This window comes from Neomonachus schauinslandi, chromosome 14, assembly GCF_002201575.2.
Source record: "Neomonachus schauinslandi chromosome 14, ASM220157v2, whole genome shotgun sequence".
Classification (NCBI taxonomy): Eukaryota; Metazoa; Chordata; class Mammalia; order Carnivora; family Phocidae; genus Neomonachus; species Neomonachus schauinslandi.
Window position 1 is genome coordinate 78,282,801 of NC_058416.1, and position 25,407 is coordinate 78,308,207.

The 25,407-nt window shown below is 47.3% G+C and overlaps 1 protein-coding gene across 2 annotated transcripts in view; it reads left to right on the top strand.

The window, feature by feature from the left end:
• Window positions 1-272: 272 nt before the first annotated feature.
• The window catches only part of VSIG10 (V-set and immunoglobulin domain containing 10), a 29,740-nt gene continuing 4,605 nt past the window's right edge, over window positions 273-25,407 (top strand). For both annotated transcript variants that reach the window (XM_044921083.1, XM_044921084.1), the window contains exons 1-5: window positions 273-470; window positions 6,666-6,947; window positions 15,370-15,672; window positions 17,816-18,076; window positions 22,653-22,946. In XM_044921083.1, coding sequence (XP_044777018.1) covers window positions 392-470; window positions 6,666-6,947; window positions 15,370-15,672; window positions 17,816-18,076; window positions 22,653-22,946 — 1,219 coding nt within the window. In that variant the 5' untranslated portion in view covers window positions 273-391. The remainder of the gene's footprint in view (window positions 471-6,665; window positions 6,948-15,369; window positions 15,673-17,815; window positions 18,077-22,652; window positions 22,947-25,407) is intronic.

Consider the following 25,407-nt stretch of genomic DNA (forward strand, 5'->3'; position numbering starts at 1 on the left):
CCCTTTGCATAAAGCCCTCCTCCCCGGCCAAGGTAGAGGAAGTCGGGCTCCCGCCTGGATGGGAGGCGGGAGGGAGTCCCGCTCCTGTTGTTTTCCGCGAGCGGGAGTGGGTGGCGGGCGCAGAGGGCGGGGTGCGCCCTCCCACCCCGGGCCGGGCGCTCCGGAGACAGAATCGCGCCGGGAGCCCAGCGCGGCTCCCAACGGCGGACATCGGGCTCAGCCCAAGCATCCTTCCTGCGGGCTGCGGAGAGTCGGGCTCCTCTGTCGTTCCGAGGACCTGGGAGGAGTACTCAGTACCCCAGGGGCCGGGGCCCTGGGGAGGGGAGGGGCGCACACCCACCCAGCCGGAGCCTGCGTTTCCTGAGGAGCCCCTGCCGGCGTCTGGGGCGAGATGGCCGCGGGCGTCCGGGCGTCCCAGCCGCAGGTCCTTGTCTGCCTCGGGGTGCTGCTGGCCCGCTGGGTCGCCGCAGGTAAGGGGCCGCGATCCGGAGGGAAAAGTTGAGTTTCGCCAGGCAAAGGGGAGAGCCAGGGACCCAATTCCCTCCGACTCCGCGGGAGCCGTTTGTAGCCGCGGCTCCGCAGCCTCCCCGGGAGGGTCTTGAGTTTCCTGCTCGCTCGCAGCTCGGCTCTCTTTGCAGGAAGGAATTTTCCTGGGCGCCTGATGGAGGGCAAGATAGCCCTAGTCGCTTGGAGTGGGCAGCCAGCGAGGCTGCAGAGGGCCTGCGGAGAGGGGATGGGAGAACTGGGGAATTTGAAGATGGAAATTTTGAAGATGGGAAAATTGGAGAGGCACGTGTAGGGGAGAAAGTGGTTTTTGTTGTGGCTTTTTTGTTGGTTGGTTTTTTGTTTTTTTAAGCGTCGGATGTAAATCTGCGTTCTGGTTTTACCTGCTGCGCTGGGGCTCAAACTCCAGGCTCCTTTATTTTTCTCTCCTTCCCCTGCCCAAGGTTGAACTCGCTTTACACTTGTAACCTGTAGATTTCCCTACACACCCCTTGCAAGCCGACCTGTTCGGACTAGCACGTTCAAAACCGTGCCTTCCGTCCTTCGCCTTAAAGAAACACAAAACAAAACCTTTTTATTTTGAAGTTATTTCAGACTTCCGGAAAATTTGCCCTTCCACTTGACATGACCTCTTCCACTTGACATCTTCCACTTGGCAGAAGGTCTTAAATGCTTCACCTGTGCTCTCCCTCCTAACAATTAGTTTACAGGGTTGCTTACAAAAATATAGAGGATATAAAAATATTGAAAAAGCATTTTTGACTTTAATGCACCAGCGAATGTGTTTTGTGTGCAGGGCAGGGTGACGAGCAGTGAGAGCGAGGACTCAGGTAGAGGGAAAAGAGATGGGGCCAGCAGGTGGTGTAGCTTGCCAGAATACTTGGGAGTGTTATTTTCTGTGCTACCCATGCCCACACACACTGCTGATCGGTTCCTGCAGGAATTGCCCCCCCGAGCTTCCTAGCAGCAAGTGCCAAAAGTTCCTAACCCTTAGGCTCTCCTAAGATTTTTTGTTTTGTTTTTAGCAATCATTTAAAGGCAGTAACATTTCCCATAATCTAGGTTTCCAGTTTATCTGGAAAAATCTGATGATCTGGCAGCACAGGGCTTTTCCACCTGGAACTGAGCAGCGGTGGCCCCCTTCTACCTAGGGCATGTGACCCCAAATTTGTTTTGCCTCTCCTGTTGTAGTACTTACCCCTGACCCTCTTCAGTTATGGACCTTACCTGCTGACCCCTGCTGGTATTTGACTTAGTGATTACTGTGCTACGGGGAGGCGGAGAGGACAGTCTCTGGCTTGCTCTCTCCGGAAGTTAAAGGTGATAGTTGCTGGGGCACCTGGGTGGCTCAGTCGTTAAGCGTCTGCCTTCGGCTCAGATCATGATCTCAGGGTCCTGGGATCGAGCCCCGCATTGGGCTCCCTGCTTGGCGGGGAGCCTGTTTCTCCCTCTCCCTCTACTGTTCTCCCTGCTTGTGCTTTCTCGCTCTGTCAAATAAATAAATAAAAATCTTTAAAAAAAAAAAGGTGATTGTTCCCTTCCCTCTGGCTGTCTGCAGTGTTTACTGCGCTGTGAACATCAATGGCCTTGGGACATCAGAACCCTGGGTGGAAAGTCATCATTCTGGAATGAACCAGCTTTTAGCCCGGCTGCGGCTCACCACACAGGGACACTGCCTCCATGCCGTGCCCAGCCATTTTGATACCCAGGCCAAGTTCACCTTCGTGGGTAGTGCCAGGGGGCTTCCCCAGCTTGGTGTATTTTTTTTTTTTTAAGATTTTATCTATTTATTTGGCAGAGAGAGAGCACAAGTAGGCAGAGAGGCAGGCAGAGGGAGAGGGAGAAGCAGGCTCTCTGCTGTGCAGGGAGCCCGATGCGGGACTCGATCCCAGGACCCTGGGATCATGACCTGAGCGGAAGGCAGACGCTTAACCAACTGAGCCACCCAGGCGCCCCCAGCTTGGTGTATTTTTGTTGTTTGTTTTTCAAATTGGGAGTTATCTCAGGGGAAAAAAAGTTGTCACTTCACTCCTGACAATGTTCATGCCTGCACTGTCACCTCAGCTTATAAATCCCGGGTCATTCTTGGGAAAAAGGTTGGTAGGAAAAAAAATAAGTGTTTGGGTACAATCTCAACTCTGTGAATGATAATATGAGGGCAGCATTGGGAAATGGTTGTTTATATTGTTCCCTCCTTAGGTCCATATTCTGAACTTAAGGTAAGGGGGGAGGCATTCGCAGACCCTGTGGATACCATGTGGACAACTTCTAGTAACACAAACTGTTATGATGTCTTATTGTCTCATCCTGTCTGATCGGGAGACCAGAATAAATCCCTGAGACCCCAAGGATTGAAGACCTCAGTGGCAGTCCCAGCTCTCCCAGCGACTTGAGGGGGCCTTTAAGGAAATCACTTAAGCTTTCTGAACCTCAGTTTTCTCATCTGTGAAATGAGGGCGCACGGGATGATCAAGCATGGAACCAGTGCACCCTCAAGGACCGCCCCTGTGTGTCCATGTCAGACAGACGTCACTAACTGATGACTGTATTCTTTTCCACTGAGCCGGGGCTCTGCCTGCCTCATCTTGAACCCAGCCCCTCAGGACTGCCACATCTCAGGACGAAATGACCTCCAAGGTCACCTTTAGCTTCAGTGGCTAAAAAGAATGGAGTGAGCAAAGCCAGGAGGAGTGAAATGCCTTAAAATGGTTTCTTTTGTGATTGTGTCTTTCTACTCCTTGGAGGAGAAGACAATGTTAGCTCAAGTTCCAGAACTAGACTTTTGCCAGGGCTTTTCCAAGTTCTTTATTCATTTGCCAGGGAGCTGAGAAGGGGCAGGTCTGTAGGTCTCATGAACACACGCTGCATCTGTAATTCTACAGTTCATCTTCTCTCTTCTGTGGGCATTGCCACTGAGAACTTGGGTTCTCAGGCCTAATTGTTTAAAAATAATTCTCACCTGCTTTTCAAAGTGATTGTTCAGAAGCCTATCTTGCTGTTTTGGAATCTCTAGCATTAGATGACATTGTCTGCCTTCCAGTGAGTGGCTTAGAGTTTTTTGGTTCTTTTTTTTTTTTTTTCCATGTTGTCCTGGGATTTGGGAGTGGTGTGGCCAAGATGAGGAGAGAGCTGGAAGGTCCCGTGGCTCCAGGCTGGCTTCCAATCTTTCAAATGGAACCCCTTCCAACCAGACAAAAGGCCAAAGACCGATCACTGTTACTCTTTCCTTTATAATAGGGAAGGATTTTCAGAGGCAGATGGCAGTTTATTTATTTTTTTACTGCTTTATTGAGATATAATTTACATACTATAAAATTCACCCTTTTAAAGTATATAATTCGGTGGTTTTTAGTATATATTCACAAGATTGTACAACCGTCACCACTAATTCAGTCCGGAATATTTTCATCACTCCCCCCCCCCACAAAAAAGAGCAGTATGCTTGACTATTAGCAGTCACTCCTCACTACCTCCTTCGCCTCAGACAAGCCACTTTCCCCAGCCCTAGACAACTGCTAATCTACTTTCTATTTCCACAGATTTGCCTATTTTGCACATTTCAGGTAAATGGAATCACACACTATGTAGTCTTTTAGGACTGCCTTGTTTCACTTACTATAATGTTGTCAGGATTCATCCATGCTGTAGTATGCACTCCATTCCTTTTTATGGCCAAATAATATTCCCCCTGGATGGATATACCGCATATTATTTATCCATTCATCAGCTAGTGGGCATTTGGGTTGTTTCCATCTTTTGGCAATAATGAATAATGCTGCTCTGAATGCACATGTAAAGTCTGTGTAGACATACGTTTTCATTTCTCCTGGATCTACACCTCGGAGTGGAATTGCTAAGTCATACCGTGACTTTAACCTTGTGAGGAAGTGCCATGCTGTTTTCCAAAGTAGCTGCCCCATTTAAAAATCCTACCAGCAACGTGTAAGGATTCCAGCTTCTCTGCATCTTTGCCAGTATTTGTTCATTTGCTATGGTCTTTGATTTTAGCCACTCTAGTGAGTATGAAGTAGTAGGTGTCCTCTTGTGGTTTTGATTTGCATTGCCCTGGTGACTAATGATGAGCATCTGCTCGTGTGCTTATCGGCCTTCTGTATATCTTTCTGGAGAAATGTCTATTCAGATCCTTAGCCCATTTTTAAATGGTATTATTTATCTTTTTATTGTTGAGTTGTGAGAGTTCTTCATATGTTCTGGATACAAACCCCTCATCAGATAGGTGATTTGCAAACATTTTTCTCACAGTCTGTTGGTGGTCTTCTCACTTTCTTGATGGTGTCTTTGGGTGCACAAAAATTTTTATTTTGACAAAATCCAATTTAGCCATTTTTCTTTTCTCACTTGTGTTTTTGGGGTCCTGAGAAACCATCGCTTAACCCAAAGTGACAAAGATTTATTCTTTTTTTTCTAAGCATTTTATAGTTTTAGCTCTTACATTTAGATCTATGGTCCATTTTGAGTTAATTTTTATATATGATGTGAGGTAAGGGGTCCAACCTCATTCTTTTGTACACAGATACCCAATTGTCCTTGTATGGTTGTCAAAGGCAACTTATTTTGTAATGAAACACCACTTTTTGCAAAACCCAGTGTATTCACATACTTTGAAAACTTCTGATGTGGTAGAAAGAGAACATTTTGGAGGATAGCAAGAAATCTAGCTTCTGGTCCCACCCTGCTACTTTCTTACTGTAGGACTTGGAGTTAGCCCACTTTCCTTCTTGGCATCACACCTTTCTCATCTCCTGAGTGTGACAGCACGAGTAGAAGACTCCTAACAGGTTCTGCCGATTAGTCCTGGGCCTGTGGCCTCTTTGTATTTGGACACTGATTGTGCAGGGGGCTGGAAAGTTTTGACACTTCTCAGCAAATGGGCTGCATTTGCTTCTTGTTACCTGGTGACAGTCTGTGCCAGATCAGTCGCCCTTCACACCTTTCAGTCATGAGTAAGCATCAGAATCACCTGGAGGGCTTGTTAAAATGCAGCGCTACCTTCTGCCTCCACCCCTAGATAGGTGATTTATCTGATTTAAATGTTCTGGGGTGGGACCTGATCATTGGCACTTCTAATAGCGGTGAGTCCACTGCTGCTTATCTGGGCTTTTGAACATGTTGTTCCCTCTGCTGGGAACCCCATCTTCCCGTCTACCTGGCTAATTCCTACCTGTCCATCGTATCTCAGTGTGGCCTGCTGGAGGAAGCTTTCCCCGGCAGTCACCCCAGCTGGACTTGGGAGCCCCTTCTCTGAGGCCGTGTCATGATATTTATCACCCTGGATCATAATTGCTAGTTTATTGTCTGTTTTCCCCACTAGACTGTGAGATTCTGGAAGTCTCTCTCTGTTTTGCCCATCACTGGCTCCCCAGTGCCTAACACAGGGCATGCCCAAAGTTGGAGCGGCAAGAGAGCTTTGACTTCCAGGATCGTTTACACCTGAGATGGCGAGAGCCAGCAGTAGGAAGGTGGGAACAAAGCCCAGGCCCTCTTCCTTGCATCCCTTCTGGATTTCCAGGCAAATAAAACCACTTGGGTTCTGTATCGGTTATTTATTGCCACATTAGTGCTGCACAACAATCACAAAATGGCCGTAAGTACTTATTATAGCTCAAGGGCTGGGGTTAGTCAGCTCTGCTGATCTTGCCTGGGCTCACCCTCGTGTCCAGGCGTCCACTCGGTGGCTGAGGGCTGCTCGGGAACGACCTCAGCTCAGACGATTGAGACACCTGGGCTCTGCACAGGTAGCTTTCATCCTCCTCCTGGGACCTAACGTGGGCATGCCCTGCTCCAGGTGATGGCAGGAGGCGAGCGTGAGCAAGCCCAGTTACACGCGTGCTGCTGAAGCCTCTGTGCGCATCACGTTTGCTAACATCTCATTGGCCAGAGCAAGCCACGTGACCCAGCGGAGCGTCCGGGTGGTAGCGCAGAGCCGTCCCGCGGTGAAGTGCACGGATAGTGCGGGGAGGGGGAGATTTGGGGCTCTCTCTGCGATTGCCATTTACGGCAGGTTCATTAACATCCGCAGAGTGTTTAAAAACACACACCTGATTTATTTATTTTTCAATCCTAATGCAGAGGGACGGTGCACAAGGGAGGGTGTTCAGAGACGAAGAAATGTAGTAACAGCCTGACCTTTCCTCGTACAGGATTGGAGGCTCTGGTCATTGGACAGGTTCACGAGAACATTACTCTGCACTGTGGCAACGTCTCGGGACCAAGGGGCTCGGTAACCTGGTACCGGGATGACTCGGAGCCTGTCTTCCTCCTGTCCTACAATTCCAGCTTCCCGCCGGCTGAGCCGCGCTTCTCTCTGGCAGATGCCAGCTCGCTGCACATCACCGCGCTGAGGCCGCGGGATGAGGGCAACTACACCTGCCGGGAGGTCCTGAACGAGACCCGGCGGTTCCGAGTGTGGCTGCAGGTGGCTGGTAAGTGCGGTGGCAGGGCCCTGGGGCCGGCTGGCCAGGCGCTCGGAGCCCTGGGTGGGAGGAGGGCCTTGGAGGCATTCCCCGGTTTCATCCTGGGCTCTGCTACCTGCAAGCCCAGTGACCTCTCACACCTGGATGTTCTCATCTGTGAAATGGGGATGAAAAGAATTCTGGTGTCCTGGGATTGCTGTGACGACTGGATTCTGCTTTATGTAGATAAAGTGCTGTTAATGGCTCCTGGCGTATTAGTTAGCGATTGCTTCCAGCTTGTTAGCATCGTCCTTGCTGTTAATGCCATTTTATTATGCACCAGAGTCAGAGTATATAGCATGATGGAGTCGGACTGCCTGAGTTCCAGTCCTGAGGTTGTGTCACCTTGAGTAAGTAGCTGAAGATCTCAGAGCATTAGTTTTCCTTATTTGTTAATTGGGGATAATACATTACAGACCTTGTAGGTGTAGTGCTCTTATGCTATGGTGCTCACTACAGGGCGTGGCGTGAGCTACTATTACATTACATGCTACACTTTCCTCAAACAGTATCTTATCTGTGGATATACATGCATGAATTTAGAATGGGGGCTGGCGGTCGCCTGGGTGGCTCAGTCGGTTAAGCATCTGCCTTCAGCTCAGGTCATGATCCCGGGGTCCTGGGATCAAGTCCCGCATCGGGCTCCTTGCTCAGCGGGGAGCCTACTTCTCCCTCTGCCTGCTCCCCCCGTTCTTGCGTGCTCTCCCTCCCTCCCTCTCCTTCTCTCTGACAAATAAATAAATAAAATTAAAAAAAAAAAAAGAATAGGGGTTGGCAAACTCTAGCCATATCTGTGGGCTAAATCTGGCCTGCAGGCTATGAATATTTTTTACATTTTTAAATGGTTGAAAAAAACTCCAAAGACAAATGCTTTTTGTGACATGTAAAGATGATATGAAATTCCAGTGCCCATAAAGTAGGCTTTATTGGGACACAGCCACACTCATCCATTTACATCTGATCTCTGACTGCCTTTGGCGCTATCTTGGCAGAGTTGAGTGGCAATGATGCGGGTCATATGACCTGCAAAGCCTGAAATATTTACTCTATAGCCCTTTGCAAAGAAAGTGTGCTGTTTACTGGTTTAGACGGATATCCAGGTTCTAGATCCAGAGTGTGTTGTTTGGTAGAAATATACACGTGATCCCTATTGCTTCCTGGTTTCCTCATCTGTAAAATAATTTACTTATTTCTTTATTCAACATATACGCATTGAAAGCCCAGTGCCGGGCACTGGTCAAGGCGCTGAGCCACAGGAATGAATAGGACACACCAGGCCCCTGCCTGCATGGAGCTCACATGCTAGTGGGGGAAGACGGACAGTAAGCAAGTACATGAATGCATCAGGCAACACGAGAGTGATGAGGGCTCTGCAGAGAGTCGAGGTGGGGTCATTCTCTGAAACACTTTAAATTAGAGGGGGTCAGAGAGAGCCTTTTGGAGGAAGTGACATTTCAGCTGACTGATGAGTAAGAGCCAGTTCTGCAGAGATAAGAGTAATTCAGGAAGAACTATATCCAGTGCAAGATGAGTTGAGTGTGGTGTGTATGCAGATGGGGAGAAGCCTGGTGTGGTGGGAGCCCAGTGTATGAGAGGGTGGGACTTGTGTTATGGGTTGAATTTTATCCCCCCAAAATATTCAAGTCCTAACTCCTGGTATCTGAATGTGACGTTATTGGGAAATATGCAGACGTAATCAAGTTAAGATGAGGTCATTGGAGTGGGCCCTAATCCAAACTGACTGGCGTCCTCCTAAGAAGAGGAAAATGCCTGTGAATATGGAGACACATAAGGAGAATATTGTATAACAACAGAGGCAGAAAGTGGAGGGCTGCAGTTGGAAGCCAAGATATGCCAGGGACTGATGACCACCATCAGGAGCCAGGGAAGAAGCAAGGAAGGATTCTCCCCTGCCCTCCCGACACGTTGACTTCAGACTTCTGGCCTCCAGAACTGTGGGAGAATCCATGTCTGTTGTTTTAAGCCACCTCACTTTGTAAAGGCAGCCTGAAGAAACTGACACACCTGGCAAGGAGTTGAGATTTTTGTTGTTGCTGCTGTGGGTGCCAGAGGAAACTCCTGGAACTTTAAGCATGGGTGTGGCATTATTTCAGTGACACACACAGAATGTATGTGTGTGATCTCAGGAAGGACTGATAAAAATAGGGAAGTCAGTTGGAGGCACAAGATGTTGGTGGCCAGAACCAGGGTGGTGGCAGTGGCTTTTGGTGAAAATGCACAGCTTCTGAAACAATTTTGGAGGCAGACCAGTAAGACATGCTGGTGGATTGGAAGTGGAGGATGAAGAAAAGCAAGGCTTCAAGGGCGCTTCTAGATTTTTGGATGGTCTCTAAGGTTTCTGCCAACTCTTAAGGCTTTTGGGATTTGGGAGTGCAGTGGTTTTGTGTTTGGAGATGCCACAGTTGAACTGCTGAATTGCCAAGAATGAATGTGGGTGTGTTAAAAATGTCACCCATCCTTGCCCAGCTCTGTTCAGTTCCTACTGTGAGCCCATGGGCAGCTCACTCCAGCTGCCAATCATTAATAATTCCTCGTGGCAGTCTCCTCAATAAATGCCTTCTCTTTTGACCACAGAGTAAGACGGCATTACAACTTGTTGCTTTTTTTTAAAATCATCATTCTCTCCAGTTTATGATGACTTTATCTGCCATTGATTAATCATTGGCTAAGTTTACTGGAGGGTGGATTAGTTTTATTATTGCCCTGTAGGGACATAAATGCAAGGCCTTTTTATGATGAACGTGAACTTGTAGCTTAAAAGAATCACTAAACTCAAATGGCTCCTTGGGGCTCCCTGAGTTACTGTGATGTGATTTGTATTATGGAAACTTCTTCATTTGGAAACCTACGGTGTCCTCGACTGGTGTAGGCTTGTTTGTAAAAACTAGATGCGGACCTAGTTTGGGCTGCTGTAATAGAAGTAACATAGGCTGGGTGGTTTCAACAACAAACACTTCTGGCAGTTCTGGAAGCTGGGAGGTCCAAGATCAAGGTGCTGGCAGATCCAGTGTCTGGTGAGGCTCACTTCCTGGTTTGTAGATAGGTCTTCTCATTGTGTCCTCACTTGGTGGAGGGCAGAGAGAGAGAGAGAGGAAGGGGGGGGTCTCTCCTTAGAAGGGCACCAGTCCCATTCATGAGGACTCTGCTCTCATGATCTCATCACCTCCTCCCAAAAGCCCCACCTCCAAATACCATCATATTGGGGATTAGGTTTCAACATGAATTTCGGAGGGGATACAAGCGTTCAGTCCGTAGCACAGATATCCGCTGGTTTCCCATGCACCAGAGCCCTCCAGAATCTCAGGTCTTGCTCCCATTCTAGGACAAACCCTGGCAAACACAGACTCCTCCGGGCATCAGGGAGCCCCTTACTGCTCCTCCTCAGACAGTGGCTGAAGGGGAGGCTTTGACATCTCAGATGGGACTCGGCCCTCATTTTGCAGGGAAGATTTTGGAATATGGATTAGGTTTGATCCGACCGCTATTTCTGGGAGGGGAGGGCCATGTTCTTGCTGAGTGGCTAAGAGCATACACTGAGGTCCAGCTGCCTGAGTTCAAATACAGGTTCTTCTGGCTGTTGTCCTTGTGACATTGGGGAAGTCCCTTGAACTCCCCTCACTTCAGTTTTATCATCTGTGAATCAGCGGTAACCGTGGAACCTAGGCACAGACCCAGTGCTCACATTCACGAGATTAACGTGCATGGCCCTCAGCACAGAGCTGGGCACACGGTATGCACCTGCTTCACGTTACCTTGACCACCTGGTTAAACAGGTGATGGGATTCCTGTGGGAAAAGTGCATCTCAGGTTCCCAGCAATCAGTTAACATCCAGGCCTTTTGAACAGGACCTTCTGCGTGTCCAGATCTTGCTTTTCCCGTCTTTTCACTGACATGGTTGATAACTTAGTCTCTTAAGGAGAAAAGTTTGGGAACGTTCGAACATGGCCTTGGAAGCAAGGGAAAAAAAATTCTGAGATGTGACGAGTTGTTATCTGTAAGTGACTTTGAGTGTGTGAGTGGACGGAGGTGCTGCAGAGACAGCTGGCTGTAAACGGGCCAGTAACTTCTCCCTCCTTACTGTTTGGAATCTCTGCCTACTGGTCAGGGGGCATTTGGTGTCTCTGCCTCCCGGGGAGTCAGGTTTCTCTGGGCTAGGAGGATTTAATATGCCTGGAATGGGCACTGCAATGTGATTTTGTTATTTGTCTCAGGACACAAGACTGAACTATATTGTTAATTTAATGGTGCAGTTGAAGAGTCTTGTCCTCCGGATTGGGACCACTGCCCCTGAGGATACAGAAATCCTTTCGTCCAGAGCAGTTCAGGGCTGCCAAGGCTACTTATTTCATTGACTTACCCATCCTCTTCTGCCTCCAAATTAGGGTGGGCAGGAGGTTAGGACTGCGGTGTGTTTACCTGCAGGAAGGCTGGAGGGATGGGCAAGGTAGCACAGACTTGAACACATTCCACTAGACTTTGTTCTTCTTTAGAGATAGCAGCTCTTGTGCACTGGGGAGCTGAGTGAGCAGATGAACCCGTGGAGGCCCGCAGTCAGACTTCATGGTACGTGGTGCCGGACTCTCCCCGTGTCTGTTTTTCTCAGGCCACCCAAGTCCCCTGAGGGGACATTTGAGCTGGATGGCACATGGACTGTGAGGAAGCTGGTTTGTATCAACCTCCAAGAATCTCTTTGGAGTCAGCTGGGGCTTGGGGGATGGGGAGTGCTCCCGTCTAGTGAGTGATGCAGCCGTTACATCAGGAAAGGCCAGGAAGGGGCCTCAGAAAAGTCCCATGTTCCCTGACTAATTGGGTTCATCTATTTTCCCTCATTCTATGATGCTGATGTGCCTCCTCACAACCTAAGGTCCTAGGGAAAGAGTGTGTCAGGCACACTGAAGAAAGATTGTTGGTTCCCTTCAGAGAATGGAGGATCCTTGCCTGGAGATTGATTACCTTGAGTCTTGCCAAGTTCATCTGAAGCAGAGATGGGTGCTTATAAGAAGCGGAAGACCTCTGGGTTCCAGCTCTTTGGACGGAAACAGCAATCACTAGGGAAATTGGGAGGCAATGGGGTTGTTGCACGTGTCTCTATGTTCAGTCTCTAGAAGTGATATCAAAAAACTTTCTGTGAGATCCCCAAGGATCTTATCCCACTCTAGAACTATAGGTATGCCCACTGATGAGCAGAGACTACCTGGTACATTCTTAGGTCATTTTCAAATCAAAATGCTAGTATGAAGAGCAAATGCCTGATGACAACTTTTCCTTTCGGCAGAGAACCCAAGACACGGAGATGAGAATCTCCCATTTTGTGGGTCCCTGAGTTGTAAGTCAACCCTTTGAGACCCTTGACTGGCCAAACTATGTTTATGGAGGGGAAGGAAAGAAGTGACTTGTTCCTACGTCAAGAATGTCTGCAGAGAAGAGGACGGCAGTGGCACTGGTAGATTGTTCTAGAACAGGAATCCAACTTTTTCTGTAGAGGGCCAGATGGTAAATATTTTAGATGTTATGGCCCAACTGGTAAAGTCGAGGATGTTATATAAAAACTTATATAACAAGAGCGAAAACACATTTCTACTTTTTTTTTAAAAGATCTTATTTATTTTGAGAGAGAGAGAGCGTGAGAGCACAAGCAGGGGGAGAGGCAGAGGGAGAAGCAGACTCCTCGATGAGCAGGGAGCCCAAAACGGGGCTTGATCCCAGGACCCTGAGATCATGACCTGAGCCCAAGGCAGACACTTAACCGACTGAGCCACCCAGGCATCCCTATATCTGTTCTTTTCATTTCATAGGAAAGACAAGAGAGAATGAGAGCAGTGGGCACTTGTCCAAGGTTGTCTCTCTATAAGTGGCGGTAGGATTTACACCAAGGTCTGTGAATTCAGAGTACAAGCTCATGACCACTAGGCTAAGGCATCCATCCAAGAAAGAGCCGAGAATTCAAACTACAATAACCAAGGCCTCAGACCTCAAACCTTTGTAACCACTCTATATTTTTATTTATTTGCTCTTTTATTTTTGTCTCCTCTCCCATCTGTCTCTCTGAGTGATTGCCACCGTCACCCTGCAAGCAAAAAAGGGCTGGTGGGCTTCTCTTCGGGAATATATATCACGTGGGTGGAGAGAGCAGTGGAAAGGAAGGAAATGGGTACCTCCTTCTGGTAGTAAAGCCAGAGCAGGGGAGGAAGCCCAGGGAATCAAGAAGATGGCATCAGCTTTAATTAAGAAAGCAGACCCAACCCAAGGGATTTATGTGAGCTGTAACCTCTGAATGCTTAATTCAGGAGGCTTTTAAGGTTCTCTCATTTGATTTATTTTTCTGATCCTCCCACCTGTTTCTTCTCATCCATTCCCTGTATCCAACGCTGTTTTCTTGCTGAGAATTGTGTGGTCAAAAGCCCCTCCCAGCCAGGTTCTGGCGGTCCACACAGTCCATGCCAGGCCACCGTGGCCCTGCAGACCACAATTCACAAGACCCAGGCTGTCTAATCTAACGTGCTGCCTTTGCCGGCCCGGGCTTTGACTCTTAGTACTACAGAGATGCCCTCTGCTTCATTGGATGCCTGCCTACTGTGGGCACGCCCTATTACCTGCTGGTCTGCATACCTAACCAGCTAGCCAGCAACAGTAAATGGTACCTCTCAAACTAATGGCATAATTTTTTCCACAGACCCTCTATGGGAGGTGACATGATTCCAGCAGATCCATGCAACTATTAGGAGCCAGCCCCAACCTGAGAAGCATATTGTCAAGAATATTGTCCGGGAAATCCACCATTTCTATAGTTATACAATGGCCTCAGACATAGGTGAAGTAGATGCTGTACTTTGAGGGGCTCTGGGAGAGCCTTTTCCTTCCTGGAATAATTTTTCCCACCAGCCTATTTCTGTTTAAATTCTTTTGGTCAAGCATTGCCCTTCCTGGATTCTTCTTTTTAAAAGGGGAAGTCTCAGGGTGCCTGGGTGGCTCATAGGTTAAGCATCTGCCTTCGGCTTAGGTTATGATCTCGGGATCCTGGGATCGAGCCCCACTTTGGGCTCCCTGCTCAGCAGGGAGTCTGCCTCGCCCTCTTCCTCTGCTACTCCCCCCTGCTCATTCTCTCTCTCTCAAATAAATAAAATCTTAAAAAAAATAAAAGGGGGAGTCTCTGGGTGAGGTAACACACTCAATGGCTTTAGTCTAAATAGATATTAGTTATATTCCTTTCATCAAAAGAGGTGCGGCATCTTGGGTGCACTGGGTACCAGCCGTGGGAGGTCATTTCTGGAGATGAGAAAGAAGTTCATTTCTGGAGATGAGAAAGAAGAAATGTCAGGGGGACGCAGATAAGATCCAGCACTTAACAAGTGCTTCCAACGTGACCGACGTTGTTCTGAATGCTCTACCATACTCACTGAATTATCACCATAGCCCCCTGCGGCAGGTTCTAGCATGGCCCCCATTTTACAGATGCGGAAATGGAGGCTCAGAGAGGTTAAGTAATCTGCCCAAGGTCACACAGCTAGTGAGTGGAGTCCAGAGTTGGGCCTGGAGCCAATGTATCTTGTCTTTCAGTGTGAAATTGTGCTAGGACTCTCCAAGCCCACCCTGAGGCTCAGTGATTCTCTAGGAGAAGTCCTAGGACTCAGCATGTAATTTGATTTATCACAGCGAGAGGCTACAAAGCAAAATCAGCAAGGGGAAAAGGCACATGGGGTTAAGTCCAAGGAAAACCAGGAGTGAGCCTCCAAGAGTCCTTTCCCAGGGGCGTCACATGGGACACGCTTAATTCCTCCGGAACAAGTTGTGGCGACACGTGTGAAATGTTGTCTGCTGGGAAGCCCCTTAGACACCCAGCACCCTGGATTTTCACTGGGGGCTAGTCACATAGGCACCCTCTGCCGAGCACATACCAAAATTCCAGACTCCTGGAGGGGAAGCAGGTGCTCAGCTTAAACCACACTGTTGGTACAAACGGTTCAGGCCCAGTGAGCCTCAATCTCGTCAGCTCTGGGAATGGCAGAAACCCTCCTGAAATCCACACTGTGGTCACCAGCCAAGGCCAGCCTTGCAAGCGGGTCTGCTGTGTTCACTCTGTTAATGCACAGGTAGCCGATCTACTCACCAGTGTGTCTGAAAAGGAGTGATTTGCTTTTTTCCCTTTTCTATAAGGCTTGAGCCCCCCACCCCCAATAAATCCACATTTATCTCAGGATTAGAATGCATAGGGGCACTTGGCATAGCATTTATCACATAATAAGTGTTTGATAGATATTGTCATCCTCACTGGCTGCTTCCTGCTCATTTCTGTGTCTGTTCGATCTGGTAAGGAGCTCAAGTTAACTCGTAAGGAATTAATGCTTTCTCCATTCCCCCTGTCATTCCCAGGCGGCCCCTGTGAGGTTGAGGTCAATATCTCCAGCACCGGCAAGCTCCCCAATGGCACCGTCTATGCGGCCAAGGGCTCCCAGGTGGACTTCAGCTGCAGCAGTAGCTCCTGGCCTCCACCAATGGTTGAATGGCAGTTTCGGGCCCCAGATTCCAGCACCGAGCCCTTTGGAAACAACCTGACAGTCAGCTACTTCACTCTGCTGCTGATGTCACAAAACCTCCAAGGAAACTACACCTGTTTGGCCACGAACATGCGCACTGGGAGACAGCGAAAGGTGACCACCGAGCTCCTGGTCTACTGTGCGTAAGAAGCGCTCCCCTCCCCCCTCCCCCCCGTTCTCACCTTGACCCTTCCTGAACTGCATGTTTGTGCCTCTTCCTTTTGTCTACAAAGGCATGCCTGCTTCACGGGTCCTAACGTGCTTCTGCGGCTCTCTCAACACACACGTACACACCAGGCACTGTGTGTCAGAGAGGGAGTCGCTGCTAGAAGCTTGCTGCTAAACAGGGTTACAGGAGAGTCCCTGTGAGCCACAGAAGGAAATTAATGCCAAGCCTCATGCTTGCTTTTTTTTTTTTTTTTAAATTGAGGTGAAAGTACAGAACAACCATTTTCAACCTTACGACTCAGTGGCATTTGGTACGTTCACAGTGTTGCACAACCACTGCCTCTGTCTAGTTCCAGAACATTCTCATCACCCCAAATGGAAATCCCATTGCCACTGAGCAGTGACTCCCTCTTCTCTTCATGGCTCCCTGGCAACTGCCAGTCTGTGTTCTGTCTGTCTGCTTTTGCCTCTTCTGGATGTGTCGGGTCAATGGACTCATGAAACACGTGGCTTGTGTGACCGGCTTCTTTCACTTAGCATCATGTTTTCAAGGCTCATCCATGTTGGAGCAGGTGTGAACACTTCATTCCTTTGTATGATTGAGTTAATATTCCATTGTAGGGAAAGACCACAGTTTGTTTATCTGTTCGGCCATCCTCATTCTGTCCATGAACTTGGGCCCTCTCGCACTGCTAGGAATCAGCAGTCCACAGACCTTTATTCTGGGGGTGAGGACACAGCAGATTCCTTGGATGAAAACCACTGTAGACGTGTGGAGTGTGCTCATAATCCATGCTAATGAAAGGAAGCTTCAGAACAACAAATTAGTGAATGGGATAATAACACCTTTCTTAATTCATACGTTATTCGGAGCCTTTATAAGTCTCTGTGTTCTGTGTCATAAATGACATTTATTATTTATGAAGTCATAGGTGCTTGTTAGAGGAAACAGATGAGCGTAAAGAAGAAAAGAATATTCTAACCATCATTTTGGTGTAGTATCAATAATTTATCTTGTAGATGACATGTATCTACCCATCCATGTAAGATCCAAACTTATTTCTATTTATGCATGTTATATAAAATATATAAAACATACATATATAATACGTAATACAATACACATATATATCCATAATATATGTCTGTACATATACAATATACATATATACATACAATATACATACAATATACATTATATGTATAAATGTGTAATATATGTATAACATACATATATGTATAATATATACATATATACATATGTATAATGGAGGCGCCTGGGTGGCTCAGTCATTAGGGGTCTGCCTTCGGCTCAGGTCGTGGTCCTGGGGTCCTGGGATCGAGCCCCGCATCTGGCTCCCTGCACAGCGGGAAGCCTGCTCTCTCTTTCCCACTCCTCCTGCCTGTGTTCCCTCTCTCACTGTGTCTCTCTCTGTCAAATAAGTAAATAAAATCTTAAAAAAAAAAAAAAAACATGTATAATGTGTATACATATAAAGTATACAATATATGTATATATACATATTATACATCTATAATGTGTGTGGATTTTCATATATAGTTATTAACACATGAGTTACATTGGATTTCCAGGTTTGTAACTTGTTAAATTTTTATGTGTTTTTAGTAATACATGTACATAATAAAAAGGAAGTATATATTAAGGGTGGGGATGAATCCCACCTGTACCTCCCCCTGGGGACCAGCACTGTCCAGTAGAACTTTTTATGAAGATGGAACTGTTCTATTCTGTATGGTCCAGTACAATAACCACCCACCACATAGGGTTCCCGAGCCCTTGAAATGTGGGTGGTGTGATGGAAGAACTAAATTTGTAATGTAATGTAATTAATTTAAATTTAAATAGCCACATTTAAAGGCCACTGTGGCTAGTGAGAAATGCAAAGATAATCAAGGCCCACAACCTTGGAGATTTAACACTCAGCAGAGGAAATCGGACTATTGTCACACACTAATTTATGCTAAGGAGCTCTTTCAAGGTACGCTAACTGGGCATGATGTTTCTCTGATACCCCGGTTCTGTAATCCTTAGAGCCAGCCCAGTGGTGATCTCCGAGTCTGCGACTAAGCCCACATGCTCTGGTGTTTTGCAGTCCCCCCTCCATCAGCCCCTCAATGCCGGGCAGAGATGTCACAAGGATCACTCATGCTGCAGCTCACCTGTCGCTGGGACGGGGGATACCCAGACCCGGACTTCCTGTGGACAGAAGAGCCAGGAGGTGTGGTCGTGGGGACGTCAAAGCTGGGGGTGGAGATGCTGAACCAGTCCCAGCTGTCAGATGGCAAGAAGTTCAAGTGTGTTGGGAGCCACATAGTGGGGCCAGAGCTGGGAGCCAGCTGTGCGGTACAGATCAGTGAGTCTGGCTTGCCTCGTCCTGGGTTGGGGTCCACCCGTCTTTATTCTGAGAGAACCGTTGGCAAGGTCTGGGAAAGAAATCCCAAGATATCGCAGTGAACTGAATTGTTTCTTCTTTTGCTTTGTGTTTCCTTCCTTTCAAACGTTAAAGATGCTTAACCAAGCTTCTTGGTTCTCATCCAAGCTGTTTTCCACTCTTGATAGATACTAATTAAGCACCTGCTATGTGTCAGGTACTGTTTCCAGGTATTGGGGATGGAGTGGTGAACAAGATGGGCGTGGTTCATTTAGTTATGTAACAAACACCCCCAGAATTAATGGCTTACAACAACACATCATTTATTTATCTTATGATTTCTGTGGGCCAGGAACTCAGACAGGGCACAGTGGGTTTGTCTTGGCTCCATGATTCCTGGGTCTTAGCTGCAAGACCTGGTTAGGAGGGTTGAAATTGTCTGAAGGATCTACTTCCAAGGTGCTCACCCACATGCGTGGCAGGTTGCTTCCTCTCCATGTGGGCCTCTCCACAGGGCCCCTTGACTGTCTTTACAATATGGTGTTGGCTTTCCCCAGAGCAAGTGATGCAAGAGGGAGCAAGCCAGGCCGACGCTATCCTTTCTCTGAACTACCTAGCCTCAGAAGTCACATGGCATCCCGACTGCCTCTTCTGTTCGTTAGAAGTGAGTCACAGTCTGGCTCTACTTTCAAGGGGAGTGGGTGGAATTGGGCTCCACTTTTTGAAGGGAAGAGTGTCACATGATTCCTGGACGTGTATTTGAAACCACGACCACTCATCCTTCATAGATTCTTCTGTGTGGGGGTGGGGGTGAGAGGAAGACAAAGTCCAAACACAAGTAAGGTAGGCTCAGATAGTGATAGTACTTGTGAAGAGGATGAAATGGGATGTGTGAAAGAGTCTCTTCTAGGAAGAGGGCCACTGTTCCTCAGGGGCAGGAAGGTCTCCTTGTGGCAGTAGCGTTTTGAGAAGAGACCTGAAGGATGGGAAGGAGCTGGCCGGGTGGGCTGAGTGTTCCTGGCAGAGGAAATAGCAAATGCTGAGGCCCTGAGGTGGAAATGTACCTGGCATTTGACGAACTGAGAGAAGGCCAGTGTAGCCAGAGGGCTGTGCATGAGGTATCCATGAGGCTAGATGGCTGTTGTGGGTTGAATTGTGTCTCCCCAAAAAACATCTGTTCAAGTCCTAATCCTGGCTACCTGTGGATGTGGCCATATTTGGAATAAGAGTCTTTGCAGGTGTGATGAAGTTAAGATGAGGTCATACTGGGTTACGGTGGGCTCTGTTCCCGCGACTGCTATCCTTACAAGAGGGCCATTTGGACACAGACACACGGGGAGAATGCCACATGATAATGGAGGCGGGGACTGTAGTGATGCCTCTGTAAGCCCAGAATGCCCATGATGGCCGGCGACTGCCGGAAGCTAAGACAGGCATGGGATGGTGTCTCCCTCGGGAGCCTCCAAAGGAATCAAGCCTGCTGACACCTTGATTTCAGACTTCTGAGTTTTAGAGCCGTGAGAGAATGGATTTCTGTTGCTTCAGGCTACCCGGTTTGTGGTGCTTTGTGATAGCCGCCCTGGGGATCTAATACAACCGGACGCAAGGACCAGAGAGTGTTGGGTTTTGTTGGCCGTGGGGAGGATTTTCCTCACGGCCTGTCAGGATAATTTACCTCAGAGGGGTGGCCGTGGAGCGCTGGCCTGCTGAGAAGAGAGCCTTGCTGTTCCAGGAGGTGCTTGTTGTCCCAGGCAAGTGGCATTCACATGGCTGTCCCTTCCCCACTGACTCATGCAGCAAACATGTCCCGAGTGTCTGATCTGTGTCCGGTACCTGGCTGGCCTCGGGCAACAGAAGGGACAAGGCTCACTTTCTGCATTACAACAGGGCTTGGCACACGATGGCCCCTGGGCCAAATCCAGCCCAACTGGTAGTTTGCAATTTTATTTTTAATGAGCTATAACTCACATAACATGAACTTCACTATTTCGAAGCGTATAATGTGGTGGTTTTACGTACATTCACAACGTTGTACTTAACCGTCACCGCTGTCTACTTCCAGAACATTTCCATCACCTCACAAAGAAGCCCTACCCACTGGCGGTGACTGTGTGCGAGTACTTCATTCCCAGGATTTCCATCGACGTGGAGTGTTACCATTAAATCATGAATTTTTTTTAGACTTTTCCTATTTGTTCATTAGGACGTGGCATAACTGTTTTAATTTGGGTTTCTTTGATCCTGGTGTGGTTGGCAATTTTCATATGCTTCTTGCGTTCCTATATATCATCTATGAATTAATCTGTTCATATCTTGTCCGTTTTTCTATTGGGTTCATCTTTTCCTATTATTCCCTAAGAGTACTTTATATTAACTTTATCAGTTAATTTCATAGAACTGTCGTGCCTGTCATAGGTATTCTTCTGTCCTCCTTGGCTCCTAAACTACATTTGTGCCTCATCCCTGCTGTGATCCGCAGTTTCTGATTTTGAAGGGGTCACCTCTGTCAGTCCTGCTCTTTTAGGGTTTAGGGTTTTCTTTGCCTGTTTCCAGATCATTCACATGTTGTTTGTAAGCCTCGCAATAGCCTGCAGGTTAGACAGGACGTTTTGTAAGTTGCAGATGTGATACGGTGTGAACCGACTTACCCAAGATTCACCTAGCTTGTAAGTGATTGAAGCCAGCACTTAATCCAAGCTGGGCTGACCCCAGAACCCTTGCCTCCCTCGGGGACCCCCTTCCTTGGGACCTAGTCCAGCAAATCTTTTTGGGTAAGAGCTATGTACTTAGCGTGGCACCGGGTCCCGTGGAGGAATACCGAGTCCTGACCTTTGAAGGACTTAAAATTTACTCGGAGCGAGAAGTCCGAGAACCATGAAATAGGCAATATCAATAATAGTGACGTTGACATTTACTGAGTGCAGAGCGTGTGCAAGGTGCTGTGCTCGGTGTTTTCCACACGGTCTCTTGCTTGTTCTCACAATCACCCTAGGAGCTGAATGCTCACATCACGGATCTCTAGGGGAGACCTTACAGTTCCCTGTGTCCAACTCAGATCAGACCCCAAGGCCACAGGGATGCTGCATTGGGAGCTGTCTAGGACAGACCTGTGAAAGACAGACTAATGTTCCCCCTACAGAGATGTCCATGTCCTAATCCCGGTGACTTTACCCTACATGGCAAGAGAGACTTTGCAGCTGGGATTAAGATCTTGAGATGGGGAGATTATCCTGGATTTTCGGGGTGAGCCCCATGTCATTACATGGGTCCTTCTAAAAGGGAGGCAGAAGGGTGGGACTCAGTAGCAGGAGACATGATGACAGATGTCAGAGGTTGGAGTGAGGCAAGGAGGGGCCAGGAGCCAGGGAATGCAGGTGGCTTCGGAAAGCTGAGAGAGCGAGGAAATGGATTCCCCCCCGCCCCGGGGGCCTCCAAGAAGGAATGAGCTCTGCCAACACCTTGATTCCAGGCCCACAGGATCATTTCCAACTTCTGACCTCCAGAACTAGAAAAGAATAAATCTGTGTTGTTTTAAATCAGTTTGTAGCAGTTTGTTACAGCATCAATAGGAAATGAATATAGCTGCCTCATTGTCCTCTCAAGCACTCCTGGCAGGCTGTGCGCCCATTCTTTGTATGAGCAACGTGGCTATGATGCATGCAAGCCTAGAGTGTAGATGAGGAATGTGGGCTACAAAAGCCTGGCAACTTGGGCTTACAAGAGTAACCAACTCGGGGCTCCTGGGTGGCTCAGTGTCAGTTGCATGTCTGACTCTTTTTTTTGATAAAGATTTTATTTATTTATTTGACAGACATAGCGAGAGCAGGAACACAAGCAGGGGGAGTGGGAGAGGGCGAGCAGGCTTCCCGCTGAGAGGGGAGCCCGACTCGGAGCTCGATCCCAGGACCCCCGGATCATGACCTGAGCCGAAGGCAGACGCTTAACGACTGAGCCACCCAGGCGCCCCGCGTGTCTGACTCTTGATTTTGGCTCAAGTCATGATCTCAGGGTTGTGAGCTCGAGCCCCACATCCAGCTCCGTGCTCAGTTGGGAGTCTGCTTGGGGTTTTCTCTTTCCTTCCTCTGCCCTTTTCCCCGCGCACACTCTTTCTCTCCCTCCCTCTCTCTCTCAAATAAATAAATAAAATCTTAAAAAAAATTTAAAAAGTAACCAGTTCATCCTGGTTTGCCCAAGACTTTCTCAGTTTTCTCACTGAAAGTTCCGTGTCCTAGGAACCCCCTCAGGCTTCAGCAAACTAGGACAGTTGGTCACCCAAAATCCTAGGGGCATCACTTATTTGGTTGTGTGACTTTGAGCAAGTAACTTAACTTTCTCTGGGTCTCAGTTTCCTTATCTGCAAAATGAGGTAATAAGTTTAACAGTGCCTAGCCCATAGTAGATGCTCAATAAATGTTAGCTTTTATTATTACATGAGACCAAGTGCAGGACAGAAATTCCTGGAGTTGCTTCATCAGGAAGGTAGTAATATTCTTGAAAATCTCAGGCCATGGTTTGAGTCTCCCTGAACATTTGTCTTTCTTTACCTTCTGATCACCAGGGAGCCCCTCCCTTCTCTCTGAGCCCATGAGGACTTGCTTCGTGGGCGGCAATGTGACGCTCACCTGCCAAGTGACTGGAGCCTACCCCCCTGCCAAGATCCTGTGGCTGAGGAACCTCACCCAGCCTGAGGTGGTCCTCCAGCCCAATGGCCACTATCTCATCACGCAGAATGGCCAGATCTCCAGTCTCACCATCCGCAACTGCTCCCAGGCCCTGGATGAGGGCTACTATGTCTGTCAGGCTGAGAACCCTGTGGGGGTGCGGCAGGTGGACATCTGGCTGACCGTGAAAGGTGAGTGAGGGCAGGGGCCCCAAAGGAGGACGGTGAGAGCTTCAGAGGACCAGGCACCAGCATGGGGACAGTTTGGTTCTTCCCTATACGCGGGTCACTGCCACTGGGGAGAAGGCGTATCTGCTTGACTGTGACTTGATAAGGTGGAAAAACTATTATCCAGTCGTAAATCTCTAACATTGCATGGGGATAAAAAAAAAAAAAAAAGGATTTATGTTGGGGCGCCTAGCTGGCTCCATCGGAAGAGCATGCGACTCTGGATCCCGGGGTCATGTGTTGGAACCCCACACTGGGTGTAGAGATTACTAAAATAATAATAAAATAAAACTTAAAAAAATAATAACTTGTTACATCCCAAAGAATATATATTATAAATATAAAGTACATAAAAAACAAAAAATGTAAGTCGTGAAGCATAATAGCAAAATGCACACCTGAGAAACTACCATCCCGCTTAAGATACAGAGGGGTGCCTACAATGCTGAAGTTATTTGTAGGTAGTATGGCCAGATTTAGAAAATGACAACAAAGCTAAAAAAAAAAAACAAAACAAAACCAGGATGCCCACTTGAATTTGCATTTTAGAAAAACAAAGCATTTTTTAGTGTAAGTATATCCCACATTTTCCATGGGACATACTTATTCTAAAACAGGATTCATTGTTTATCTGAAATCCAAATTAAATGGGCATGTTGTATTTTTTTCGGCCAACCCTACCTCTAGACCCCTTTCCAGTCTCATCCTGGGCCTCCTGAAAAAGGTAAGCAACTATCCTGAATTTTTTTATTCAAGAAAAATTTTACTACATAGTGAAATCCTTGCTGTTTCCACTCCACATTTTGTTCCTAGGGTTTATTCATGCCAACATGTGTAATTATACTTTGTACCTCTTCACTGCTGTAGGATTTTCTACTGTGTCATGATTCCACAACTAAGTTACTAATTTTCCTGCTGATAGACTTTGGTATTGTTTCTGATTTTGATGTTGTTGTTGTGATGAGCAAAAGTGTTGCCATGAAAATCTTTTACCCAGCTCCTTGTGTACACATATATAGCAGGTCCCTAGGCAAATATTTCTCTAGGATATATGTAGAAGGAATAGAAAGGAAGGGTTATGCACATTTGTATCTTTCTGGGATAATAGCAAATCATTTTCCAAAGTGGTCATACCAATTTCTATTCACAGCAGCAGTATTGAAGAGTGTTGAGTTGTTCTGCATTTTTGCCTTCAGGCTTTGTGATTTTTGCCCATTAAGTACATGTAAAATGGAATCTTACTGTTGTTCTAATTGGCCCTTCTGTGTTACTAAGAAGATTGAACATTATTTCATATGTTTGCTATTTGTGTTTCTTCTGTGAAATACTCACTGTGTCTTTTGACATTTTCCCCTTTCTTACAGATATGTAGGAGTTCTTTAGAAATTCTGCATACTAATTCCTTGTTAGTTTTACATGTTACAAGTATTTCCTTTTAGCTTGTTTGTCTTTTTTTGCTTTCTTTTTGGTATCCTTTGATTAGCAGACATTCTTACTTTCATGTAGTTAATTTTATGGATCTTATATCATTAGCAATTTTTACATCTCAAAAAATCTTATCTCCCCCACGGCCACAAAGATACTATCCTATACTTTCTCCTAAAAAGTTTTAACATTTTGCCTTTTACAGTTAAATCTTTAATCCATCTAGAATTGATTTTTGTGAATGGTGTGAGGTGTGGGGATTGAGTTTCTCCCCCGCCCAAATTTGGATAGCCATCGATTCCAGCACCATTCTTGAATAATTCCTCTTTTACTCACTAATCTGTCATCTATCAAATTTTCTTTTACGTGTAGTCTGTTCTTGGGTTCTCTATTCTGTTCCATTCATCACTACTGTTTATCATGGGACCAATAGCTCACCCTCTTCATTTCGGTGGCCTTATAAACAGTCTTGATGTCTGGAGATTTTAACCTTCCAGTCTTCCTTTGCATCACATGCTTTCCACAAACTGTCTGAGGTCGGGAAATGAGATATTTATCTTCTTTATGGAGAGGTCATATGCCTTGCCGGATATCATGGAACCAAAACAAAACTGAGACCCAGGTAGAGGAAGGGAGCTGTTGCTCTTTGACCAGCACGTCAAAGAATCAGTGGAATGAATCAGTAGTGTGATTTGTCCGGGTACCTGGGTGGCTCAGTGGTTAAGCGTCTGCCTTCGGCTCAGGTCATGATCCCAGGGTCCTGGGATCGAGCCCCGCATCGGGCTCCCTGCTCGGCGGGAAGCCTGCTTCTCCCTCTCCCACTCCCCCTTCTTGTGTTCCCTCTCTCGCTGTGTCTCTGTCAAATAAATAAATAAAATCTTTAAAATAAATAGTGTGGGGGCGCCTGGGTGGCTCAGTCGGTTAAGCGACTGCCTTCGGCTCAGGTCATGATCCTGGAGTCCCGGGATCGAGTCCCGCATCGGGCTCCCTGCTCGGCGGG